At 45.5% G+C, this 11,837-nt stretch overlaps 1 protein-coding gene and 2 long non-coding RNA genes across 3 annotated transcripts; all 3 read left to right on the top strand.

Annotated features, from left to right (window-relative positions):
* The first annotated feature begins 755 nt into the window (after positions 1-755).
* On the top strand, positions 756-1,427 carry LOC146754243 (uncharacterized). The gene is made up of 3 exons (XR_014938868.1): positions 756-787; positions 915-986; positions 1,328-1,427. It is a non-coding gene; the product is annotated as an uncharacterized LOC146754243 (long non-coding RNA).
* Positions 1,428-1,615: 188 nt separating this feature from the next.
* LOC146754242 (rho GTPase-activating protein 32-like) lies at positions 1,616-2,368 on the top strand. Its single transcript, XM_085527753.1, has 3 exons — positions 1,616-1,676; positions 1,861-1,942; positions 2,213-2,368. Exons 1-3 carry the CDS (start codon positions 1,626-1,628, stop codon positions 2,359-2,361), a joined length of 282 nt encoding a protein of 93 aa, XP_085383879.1. The 5' UTR covers positions 1,616-1,625; the 3' UTR covers positions 2,362-2,368.
* A 2,431-nt stretch (positions 2,369-4,799) lies between these two features.
* LOC146754241 (uncharacterized) lies at positions 4,800-6,515 on the top strand. The gene is made up of 2 exons (XR_014938867.1): positions 4,800-4,884; positions 6,220-6,515. It is a non-coding gene; the product is annotated as an uncharacterized LOC146754241 (long non-coding RNA).
* The last annotated feature ends 5,322 nt before the right edge of the window (positions 6,516-11,837 follow it).

Raw genomic sequence — 11,837 nt, 5'->3', positions numbered from 1 at the left:
GCTGGAATGAGGGGAGGAGCGGTGCGTTCTGTGTTCCTTTGTGGGTGAGCTAGTGGTCGGAGTGGTTGGTTGTCTTGTTGTTCTTGTGCCTTTTGTGCCGTTAGTTAGTTTTGTTAGTTAGTTAGTTTTGTTAGTTAGTTAGTGTTGTTAGTTAGCGTTGTTAGTTAGTTACTGTTGTTAGTTAGTTACTGTTGTTAGTTAGTGCCGTTAGTTAGTTAGTTCCGTTAGTTAGTTAGTGCCTTTAGTTAGTTAGTGCCGTTAGTTAGTTAGTGCCTTTAGTTAGTGGCTTTAGTTAGTATCTTTAGTGCTTTTTCTTCTCACCGTCGTGTGCAGCAGCTTGTAGGTAAGCTGAGCTGACGTGGGATGGATGGGTGGGCAGTGAGGTGTTGAGAACTGCTGGCTGTTTGAGCTCACAGCACCGTATTGCTTACTCTTGACCATCAGACGTAATTTTCCCCGGTACACACGTTCCAAAGGGGGTATCAGTAAAGTTGGCACCTGTCCCGTGCTTCTTCCATTGTCTTTGCTCAGTAGTGGAAGCATTGTAAAGTTGCTGGGCGGACAGGCATCACGTAGCCTGAGACTCAGCATGTCTTGCAGCAAGTGGGTGGGACAGTTGTGCTGTGTGTGTTATTCCATGACTGTCTTAGCCCTGCTCACTGACCTGCTCTTTCTCTCTCCTCTCCTCACCCTCCGCCCACTGCCTCGGTGCAGCTTTTGCTCTCATTTCATCCGAGCAAAGCGACAAGGAACTGCTGCAGATAGCTTGAGGTGATCTCACTGCCAGGTACGTGCCATGTTTTGTCCCCCCGCATGGTTTTGCCGCAGGGTATGCGTGGGTAGCTCTGAAGAAGTCTGTCCATACTGTGCTGTGTGAATAGAGAAAACAGAAGTGTGTTTCTGCTCTGTTCCAGCTGTTCACACTTGCTGTGATGGGTGCTGCGTGCAGTGGGATCAGCCGTGAGCCTGAGTTGGCGGCAACGGAGGTACAGTATGAAGCTCTGGCCGGTCTTTTTTCCCTGTGTTGAGCCATTAGAAGGAGCTGCAGGTGTACTCTCCTGCAGGAAAGAATGGGCCAAAAAGGGCCTGGCCACTGTGCCAGTGCCATTGCTGATTAGTCTGGGTAGAGAGAGATGCATCTTTGCATGGCCTGGCAATGCACGCCAGAAAGGGAAATAACTGTGATGAGACGTGCAGCTCCTTCTGAAGTGCTCCTGATAAGGACGGAGCGCATTTGCTGCAGCTTTCTTTGCAGATGTGCTCCTCACCTTGAAATCCTCCTGGTTTGTCCTCATCTCCTGACCACGGCCTGTGCTCTGTTTTGCAGGCTGATAACATGCGGGAGCCGCAGCTGGTGCGTGCTATGTCATCTTTAAACGTACCAGCGATTGCGGCAGCCCATGTTATTAGGAGCCACGTCGCCCAGGGGCCGGATGAGCTCTCTCTGGAGGTAAGCAGTTCCAGGCGTTCCTTGTTGTTGTGCACAGAATTAGTATAGAGTGTGAACGCCTCGGGAATACTCTCATATTTTGTGTCGTAGAAGAAGGCTTTTGTTTTAGCTGTGCTGAAGCTGGGATTGATGTTTCAATCTTTTGCAGGTTGGAGAGATCGTGTGCGTTGTTGATATGCCACCAAAGGAGATGAGCCCCTTTTGGAGAGGCAAGCGTGGCTTTGAGGTAGGCACACATTTTTGACTAGAGAGCACAGCTTCAGTAGAGTCGGGAATCTCCGGTTGGAGCTGCTCTGCCTGCACAGGATGGCTTCTGGATGCAAACAGTTGCCCTGTGTCGGTGTCAGAGGACCTTCCCTTTGGCTCTGGGCTTGGGCTAATGCCCACCTGTCTTTTTGTTCTTATTACAGGTTGGTTTTTTCCCTGGTGAGTGCGTGGAACTCATCAGGGGAAAGCTGCCCGAGTCCATCCTACATTCATTGCCAAAGCCAGGTGCGTATTTTACATTTGACAATGCGGGTTAGTAAAATGGGGTCTGAACGTGGCTTTCAGGGGGTTCATTAATGCCCGAGTTGAGCAAGCTTAGAAAGAGAACTGCATTAAGCTCCTTGGGCACCTCCAGGGATGGGGAAAATCCGTTCTTGCGTGTCTTTGTTGGGAACATGCTTTCTGTTGTTACGTGTTCTGTTGAATGTGTTGCACTCGGCCTCGTCCAACCGAGCCAGGGCTGAAATGAACTTGTTTTTTTGTTTTGTTGCGCAGAGCCAAAGAAACGGGGCAAGTTCATCTCCTGCCTTCGTTCCCTGTTGAAGGCCTGCCCCAGGAGAGCGAAGCAGCCTGAGCCTCCAACATTCTCGGGATCCATGTCCCTGCTTGACATCGTTGAGAGGTATTTAGCCAACAGGACTTGAGGGCTGAGCTGTAGGAATGGAAGCATCCTCTGCTGTTTGAAACAGAGCGCTTTTCTAAGCTGTGTTTCAGCAGAAACCAGGCATTGCCAGGAACAGGCAACTATTGGCAAGGGTTCGGTGCAGCTCTTCCCTCACCCTGCACCACGACTGACAGCATGCTCTGTTTTCTCTGCAGAATGAGTTCTCCCAGTAAGAGGGCAGAGTCAGCAGCTTGCAGTTGGTGTTCCTGCTTCTGCCTGGGCAAACCATCCCCTGTGGCCAAACGCCAACTGCAGAGCAGTGCCAGGGAGCCCTCTGAAGCTGAAGTCTTGGTCCTGGCAGGTAAGCATGCAAATCCAGCTTTCAAATCACTGCTTGTCAGCAACACAGGTAGAATTCATGCTTTCAGTGGGCTTGTACATCCTTCTGGCATTCAAGCCTGTGCCTGACATCTTCAGTTGACTCCTGTCTTTCCCAAATGAGTCTCTTGTCAACACAAGAGCTGGACCTGCACGAGGATCACTTTCAAGGCAGTGACACTGTTGCTAGAAGCCTATTTGCTTCTGCCCACCATCACTGCATAGCCAAATGTCAAGAACCTGTTTCATGATTCATCTTGTGAAACTTTGACACTAACTGCTGTGCGTCTACTCCTTCCTAGGTGACCCGAGCCCTTGTATATCTCCAAGACGCCAGGCATGTTACGATGCAGCATCCTGTGATTCCATCAATGAAGAACTGTTACTAAGCACAGGATGCTGCAGTTCAGATGAAAGCCTTCCGTATAACATCAGTTATAAAGAGAAGAATGCCATCATCGTTGAAGCTCTCGTTCATCCCATACCTGTTGAAGCTGCTGACCTGAGCCTGCCAGACTCCTCAGGCACCAGCCTGAACCGAGTGCCTTTCGAGGACAGCCCAGCCCAAGCACAGCACGAGTGCCCCGACAGCAGCACAACCATGCAGGCTCAGGTCAGCATTACAGAGGAGAAGCCAAACATCTTGGAGGGGGAGGTAGAATCAGGCCAAGAGTCCCAGGCTCCGGGCAACAGCACGACTTCTGAGAAACTCTCGTCAGACAACAGAGAATGAGTCCCATCTTTCCTCCAGACCTCACACCCCCTCCTTTTTCCTATTGAATAAAGGCACGCTCGTGCTCAATCAACGCCTTGACTGAATTCTGAGTTTTCATTCGCAGAGATTGGGATGAGTACAAGAAACATCAAGACAGCTCAGCTTGCAACGCTCTGGCTGTGGGGTGCGTGCAGGGACACTGTAACCATACAGGGAAAGGCTTCCACTGCTTCCTCAAGCTGTAGACCAGCCCTGCTACTGCTCTGTGGCACAAAGCCCTGAGGGATGTTCCATATTGTTAACCTAAGTGAAGCCAGCTTCATGCACTGTGTTTTGTTGTTGCTGGGTGAGAGGGGGATGCACGTTGGTGAGAAGATGAGCATTGCTGGATCTGCCACGAGTGTCCCTTCTGCCTCTAAGAATATGTCCTAAGTAGGATGTGAACACTGCTGGCACTTCCTCATTGCACGTGCTTGGAGGATCTTCAGTTCTTGCACATTCAGGATGTCTGTCAGTGACTACGAGGAAATTCTCAAGTACTAGGAATTCCATGAAACAGTTGGAACGGGTAAGTGTCATCTTTGTACAGAAACAGCACGCCTAACATTCTGTCTCACCACTCTAGAATTAATCTGAGAATAGATTAACAGCTCTTGTCAGTTCTCTAAGTCAGGTTTCATTTGTATAAATTTGAAATTCGTTTTTTAAACCAGTTGGAAATTGTAATATTATATTAGAGAAGAATTCACACTCAACTTTAAGCATCTGTGTTTTGATTTGTAGGTGGTTTTGCCAAGGTAAAACTCGGGCGGCATCTTCTGTCTGGTGAAAAATTTGCACTAAAAATCATGGAGAAAGTTACTGTAGGGGTAAGCCAAAAGGCATTTAAATATGATAATATCTTCTGTTGGAGTTGTGGAGTTCTCAAGAACACGGGGGCAGGTGGGATGGTACATACGAATGCAGCCTACTGGTCCCATTGCCTTTTGAAAGATGCTGTAGAGCTGGAAAAAGTTTAACAGAGCACCACAAATCTTGTTGCTGGTTGTTCAGAGGGCAGAATTCTCTGGCTTTAAAATGGAGGAAGTTATTACATCATTACATTACATTACATTATTGTTACATTATTACAGCAACTTTACCAAAATGCCAATGAAAATGCTGAATGTTTTACTTTTCATTTTTCACAGCTCTGTTTCAGAATTTCTATGGGAGTGATGTCAGTCATTGCTGAGTTGATGTTGAATTGTGTACTGTCCCATATGTGCTTGTTCTGTTCCACAGCAGTCAGATGTGGTACCTGGTATGTCACAGTAGTTAGCGATTTCATCGCTTGCTTTTATGGTCTCTTAAGGATGACTTGCCTCATGCTAAAACAGAAATTGATGCCATGAAGAACTGAAGTCATCAACATGTTTGCCCATTGGATCACGTAAGAGAGACATCAAAGAAATATTTATAGTCATAGAGGTAAGAAATAGTTTCTGCTTTCTGTGCTGTCTTTCTTACTTATCTTTCTCTGATACTCTCTAAATGCATTTTCAGATAACCTTATCTTACAGGGAAGCTGTTTGATTGCATTGTTTCTAAGGACCGCCTTTTGGAAGAGGAAGCTCCAGTCTTTTTTTGACAGACTGTTTCAGCAATTGCTTCTGTTCACAGTCAGGGTTATGCCCAGAGACCTCAAACCAGTGAGCCTGAACTGCAGTCAGTCTTCCATAAATAATAATGAATGTGTTTTGATTTTTCTGTTGGCAGAGAGAGTTACAGTACTCCACTCCATTCCAGTGGATTGCAGGAGAGAACTGAAGGGGGGAGAAGTAACACAAAGTAGAACTCATGGGTTGAGATAGAATTATGTACTGAGATAGAGAAAAGGATAATAGTTATGATGAATGCAAAAGCAATTGCTCACCACCTACCAATCAGTGTCCAGTTAGCCTCCTAGTAGTGGAAGAGATTGACATGAAGTTATACCCCCTTCAAAACTCCTTCCACAATATGTCATATAGTATGGAATATCCTTTGGCCAGTTTAAGTCAGCTGTCCTAGTTCTGTTCCTTCTCACTTCCTTGGGCTCTCAGCTGAGATTGACTGTGGCTCTGTACAACGCTGCCTGGCAGCAACTGTAAGCATCACTGCACTATCTCCATTGTTTCTCTAGAATGAAAACGTAGTATTATATCAGACACTGAAGAAGATAATTCAGTCCCAGCTGAAACTCAGACAATAACTTGTGCTTAGGATTCTTTCCCTACAGGAAATGTTAGATATTTATTGCTATGTGGTACTGTGTTCTGTAGCTGAGCTGGATTTTGTTATCCTTGAAGAAGTATCTTCCTCTGAAAGGGGAGTAAAACATGATGCTCCTAATGAGCGGAGCAGAGACACAGATCTGATCTGAGTGTTGGTTTCACATTTTTGTGATGCTCTTTGCTGCAGTTTGTATCTCGAGAGAAGCCCTTGTGGTGTCAGTCTGTTGTGTAACCTGCTCTAGTTTTGTGCCTCAAGGAAGAGTGATCCTTTAAACAAATGGTGGCTGTACAGAGGGTATGGGGTGAGATGCATTCCTCTGGCCCCATCCAATGGATTTTCTGTCACTGAAGTCTTGAAGCACAGGTTAGGTACTGGAAGGCTTGAATATTTCCTCACCAATAGGTTAGAGCTTGGCATTTTTTAAGCTGCTGGTATCACTCAGTAAAGCAAATCATTACAGCACGAGCATTTTCCTAGGCATCTTATGAAATCCCTCTATCTAAGGAACCTTTCCCCTCTGAAAAATGAATCATTGTCTGTATGTTTTAGAAGCAACTGGCTTCCAGCTGAGAAGCTGATGGATTTATGGGCTTGGACAGGAACTGGGTGTGGAGGTGACTTGTAGAGATTTGTGCCTGAACCTGCTGCTCTGGGAATCGTGAGACCAAGTTTCTCAAGAGCTTTTCCCACTCTCATCATCACTTTCTGCGAGGGATGAGGCTGCATGTTCTCTCTGGGTAATATGTTCAGTGCTTGGAAAGCTATTTCCTTCTATCTAGTCTGCTGTTTAGGTGTATGACTGTTTCCTGTCACAATCCCATCGTGACCTGCTGGCCAGAGCCTCAGTCAATCTGCATACGCACCCCCTCTCCCCACCCCGTAGGCATTGAGAAGCTGCCATGAGGTTCCTCTGCACCCTGAACAAACATCTTTCTCCCCAGCTTCTCTTCTCTGAGTGGGAGCTTCAGCCCCCTGCACAGGCTGGAGGTCATCCATAGAACTTGCTTCAGAGTTTGTTTCAGGTTGTTATCCTTCCTGGCCAAAAACCAGATACAGTATTGTAGATGTGGTGCAATGAGTGTTGAAGCAGGAATGACTTGTCCTGGTCTGGTTGTGCTGCTTTTTAATGCAGCTGATGATCTTGTTGTACTTCTTTTCTGTCAGAGCACACTGCTGGCTTGCATTCAGCCTGTGGTCTCTCACCACTTGTCCTCCTAGTCCCCAGGTCCTTTCCAACAGATACAAGCTAGTATTTCCCACCTGGGATATTGGAAGATGGGAACTTGCCAGCAGTCAGTGAAGATCTCTGAGACAGCGAGAGCGAGCAAGCTTTGAGTAGACTGGGAACCACTGTCCACAGCAGGAAATAAGAGAAAAGATGTTTCCTTGGGCATTTGGGTGGAAATCATTCCTGACTGCTTTCTCATCCACCGGGAAAATCTGCTGATTGACAATTTGAAGCTGATAGACTTTGGACTCTGTGCAAAGCCAAAGGTAAGAGTATCTGTTAAATCAAATACATTGTGCCCCCAAGTAATGCATGTTTGACCACCGTATGCAACAGGGGCTTGTCCAAACAAACTCCTTAAAATCAAGCTGTTTCTGTGGCTGACATGTCATTGCATCTTGTTTGGAATGGCCTGAACTGTATGAGAGTGGTTAACAGATTGCTCAGAAGCACAGGTAGATAATTTTCTCTAGCTAGACTCCCTGTTTTCATAGTCTAAGCTGTAGATAATCTTGTAGGTATATCACCTGTCTTATGCAAGGGTCTGTAATAGGAGCATGGGGTTGGTGTGCCTAAGGAACCCTCTAAGGAACTGCATGTAGGATGAGATTGTGGATAGAATAAAATGACTTTTGCAGGTGACGTACAAATCCTGTGATTGCATATGCTTGAACTGAATTGTTTCTTGATCTTCAAACTGATTTCCAGAATCCTTTATTAACATGTAAGATGGGTGCTGGTAAGAAAGAATGGGAAGACTGCCTTACTGATTCCAAGAGAATTACTTATCCTCAAATGATTTTTCCTGGCCAAAGTTAGAGCCTCTCACAGGTAATCGAGACCAACAGGCTGTTGTTGCACAATCAACAGGCACAATCTAGATGATCAGCTGAGGAAAAGAAAGCATCATGCCAAGGGTACTAGATAAGTGAGCAGCTTGAGATCTGCACATTTATGTGATACTCATGGTCTTAGACAATATTTGTTTAGTGAGGTCACATTGAATGAAAACAAAATCTAAGATTAATGAAAATATACAAAGGAGAAGAAGCCTCTGAGGCTTCTGAAGTGTTATGACCAGAAGACATAAACTCTGTTTTTGAAAGAGCAATTTGCTCTGTTAATTATCCATCATTTTTGTGCAGTCTGTTTTGTCAGACTTGTCTTTAGCTTCCAAGTTGTATGTGAAGACTTGTTTGCACTGTAATGCACAATGTACGAAAAATTGAGAGATGAAAATGTGAAGAGTTTTTCTATCTTTGATTTCATGTCTGGAATTTTGGAACCCACTACTTGCAGTTGTTAATCTGTCCAAACTGGTCTGGTTTGCAATGCCCTCATACTTCTTGAAAAGCTCTGCTGTTAAAGGCAGAACAATTCCTACAAGTGCCATGGCCCCACTGTTGTTCTAATTCTTGTTTCTTTGTTTTCCACACGCTGCTTTTCAAGCCTCCTTTTTCTTTACAGTCCAAGTGAGAATTGCACTGTGAGGTGTCTGAACCTTGTTGTGCCTCTACATAAAGAGAACAGCAGCAAAGCCTGACAGGTGACTGTGCTGACAGCTCTCGTAGCCAGTAACACGTAACTGTGCTAAATCCCTTGTGATGGCTTTGATTTAATTTTTGCCAGTGAAATCCTTGTAAAAGGAACTGCAGCAGTGTGATGAGCTAAGGTGAAGATGCTGGTTTTAGCAGTGCTCTAAGCTGAGTGGAAGGGCAATTGAATGAGGGTTATATGCTTTCTGTGGACAATAAGGTTGTGGTGCTGTTGGGGTGGGTCCAGAGGAGGGGCCACTGTGATGATCAGAGGGTTGGAGCAGCTCTCCTATGAGGAAAGGCTGGATTGTGGCTCTGGGCAGCCTGGTCTGGTGGTTGGCGACCCTGCACATAGCAGGGGGTTGGAACTGGATGATCTTTGAGATCCTTTTCAACCCAGGCCATTCTATGGCTGTACAGTTCCATACTGGAACAAATATAAAATGCTAACTATGTAAAACATGGAGTCAAACCTGTGTGATTTGTCCACACCAGGAGGTGATTAGAAAACAATTTTTTAAGCTACAAAGCTGCTTGCATGAAAGGAAAAGAAAATGAAACTACAAGAAAAAGGGAAAACCTTTCTTCCTGAAAATAGGAAGAATAATGGACCTGACATGAAATTTGGGTGAAGCTGCCTGATTTTATGAAGCTATTCCCATTATTTTCTTGGTGCTGTGTTTCCCAAATGAGTGGTTTCTGGCTGTGCTGCAGCACCAGTCTGCATGTGAACATCAGCTCTATTCACCATCTGGGAAGATTAGGACTTCCCTTCTCCCACCAGCACCACTGAATTACAGTTACTCAGTGGTTAAACAAAGGAATCCTTAAAGAAGGGTTTACAGCTGTCGTGTTATCTGAAGTGCTTGGGGCATTCTGATGCTATTAAGCTCTATGTATTAACAAGTTCAAAAAGAAAAGGTAGGCATCTGATTGTTGTGCCAGTTTCTAAGTGATTTGGAAAGCTGTACCACCCAACCACTCCTTCTGTTTGATGGAGGTGACAAAGCTCAGTTTAATTTCTGACTGCTGTTTAAATCCTGAAGCTGGAGCTGGTTCCTGGAGCAGAAAAAGCTCGGAAGCTGTCCCTCCTACAAGCAGGCACCTCTGAGCAAAATATGACATCTCCGTTTCTGATGGTAAGGTCAGGAGATCTGATTCCAGCGTCTAGCTTTCAGCTTCATGCTATGTTAGTGGGACCTTTGGAATCTAGCTCTGACCAACAGCAACTGACAGGCTGGTAACAGTGCACCCCAAAACAGTTATGTGTCTATTTATGTTATGAGGGAAAATTGCATTGCATTGAGATTTCCTATTTTTACACTTTGCAGATCTAACTCGCTGCTGGAAGAATCCTGTACGCCTTGTTCACACCATTTTCCATGAGCTGGATGAGTCTGTTGTTGGCATTTTAATACCATTGACCAGGCAGGCAATATGTATGGAGTATTTGGCTCTCTCTACAGTCATGAATGTTTGAGTATCTTCAACATGTGGCTCATTGCTTCCATTTCAGGCTGCCCAGAGAAGCTGTGGGTGCCTGTCCTTGGTGTTGAAGGCGAGGTTGGATGGGTGATGGGCAGCCTGAGCTGGTTAGTGGGCAGCCAGCCCATGGCAGGGTGTTTAGAACTTAATGATCTTGAAGGTTTCTTCCAACCCAAGCCCTCCCGTGATCCTATGATTCTGTGATTTCATTCAGGTTTATTAAGATGAGATGAGTTCTCCTAAATGCGCTGTTCTCCATATGATTATAATTGGAGTCTAGATGGATGACTTAAACCAGACTCCAAACTTTTTGATGGCCAAAATGAAATGAAATCAATCCTTTACTGTGTCAGTAGTCTGTAACTAGAGCCCATCAGGTAACTCCCAGCCTCCTGCCTGTATCAGTGGCTGCACACAGTGAAAAAGTCTGATGGGATTTTAACCTCTAAAATGTTCCAAAGCAACCAGAGGGTGAATATATTCACTATGCAAATACCTGCAGGAATAAGCTTGTCATGTATGTCCTCAGGTAGCACAGTAGTTAATGGTGGGACTCAGTAGGTCATGCTGAAAGTTGAGTCTGCTGATCTTGAAGGTCTTTTCCAGCCTACATGACCTTATGCTAATATTTCTGTATTTATTTCTGTTCAGCTCCCAGAAAACCTCCCACCCAGCCCCCAGCTGACCCCGTGGTGAAAAATAAAACAGAAACGTCAGTGACGCTGGCATGGTCCCCTCCGAAGATGCACCGCCCCATTCCAATCGATGGCTACATTGTGGAAGGCAATAAACTAACTGGCTTCACGTGGGTGAGGTGCCACGAGTCTCATGTCCCCGTCGCAGAGTTCACGGTGAGCAATCTGTCTGAAGAGGCTGATGATCAGTTCCGAGTGTCTGCAGTCAATGCACATGGATAGAGCCTGTATCTGGAATTCCCAGGAAGCGTGCACCTTGGTAAGCACAAAAACCCCAATGGAAATGGGTCAGTGTGTGCTGAGCAGCTGTGTTGGTTCCCTAAAGATGTTTCATTTGACTTTAAGGATAGCAGTGCATTAACACACCAAAGGCTTTCCTTTATTCCTAGTTCTCCTATCTCCTATCAACCTCCAGCTACCACTAAAGTGATACAAGTTCTGTTTCTGTGACAGAGACGTGAATATCCTTATCTTTTGATATCTCACATGTGCAAGAGGCAGAACTTTCTATAACAGATCTTAAGCACAGAAGTGCTTCTTCTAGCACTCATGAAAAGGGAGAAGTAGAAATGTACCCATGATTTAATCTTCCATCTCTAAATGAGATACCAGACTTGCATCTAAAGAGCATTCCATGTTCTTCCTCAGGACCAGTCCTGGTTGTGAAATCCCCCCTAACAACTGGTGAAGCTGTACCTGGAGGGGATGCCATGTTTACTACTGATCTTACAACAATGTGTTGCAGCACTTGGTACCTCAGTGGTAAAGTCTTACAGGAAAGCGAGACCTGCATCATCAAGAGAACCCAAACTACTCACAGCCTAATCATAAAGAACATCACCAAGAATGATGGTGGAGCAGAAGTGAAATTTGTTGCCGAAAATGTTGATGTCAGCAGCAAGTTGAGAGTGAGAGGTGTTTGCTTTGATCCTTCTCCTTTCCTCTTACAGTCAAGGCATAGTTGCTGTGATCTGATGATTAGAACTGGGGCTGCAGGCATTCACTGCCTGTACCAAATACCTGAAATTGCATCCCATGGACTGATGTGAGTCCTGGTAATGACCTAAACATGATAGCACTGAGTGTAGGGTAAGCCAGTCTACCCAGCTGCTTGGTATCTGAACCAGATTGCTTCATGCCAGCTGATGAATGTCTGCAGTTCACAGCTCATGGCCAGTGCATTCAGTCAGCAGGTTTACCACTGCATCACCATAGAGCAGTACT

This window comes from Coturnix japonica, chromosome W, assembly GCF_054131305.1.
Source record: "Coturnix japonica strain WE chromosome W, WE-NBRP24, whole genome shotgun sequence".
In the NCBI taxonomy this organism is placed as follows: Eukaryota; Metazoa; Chordata; class Aves; order Galliformes; family Phasianidae; genus Coturnix; species Coturnix japonica.
Note: the sequence above shows the minus strand (reverse complement) of the source record. Positions and strands in the feature narration are given on the sequence as shown.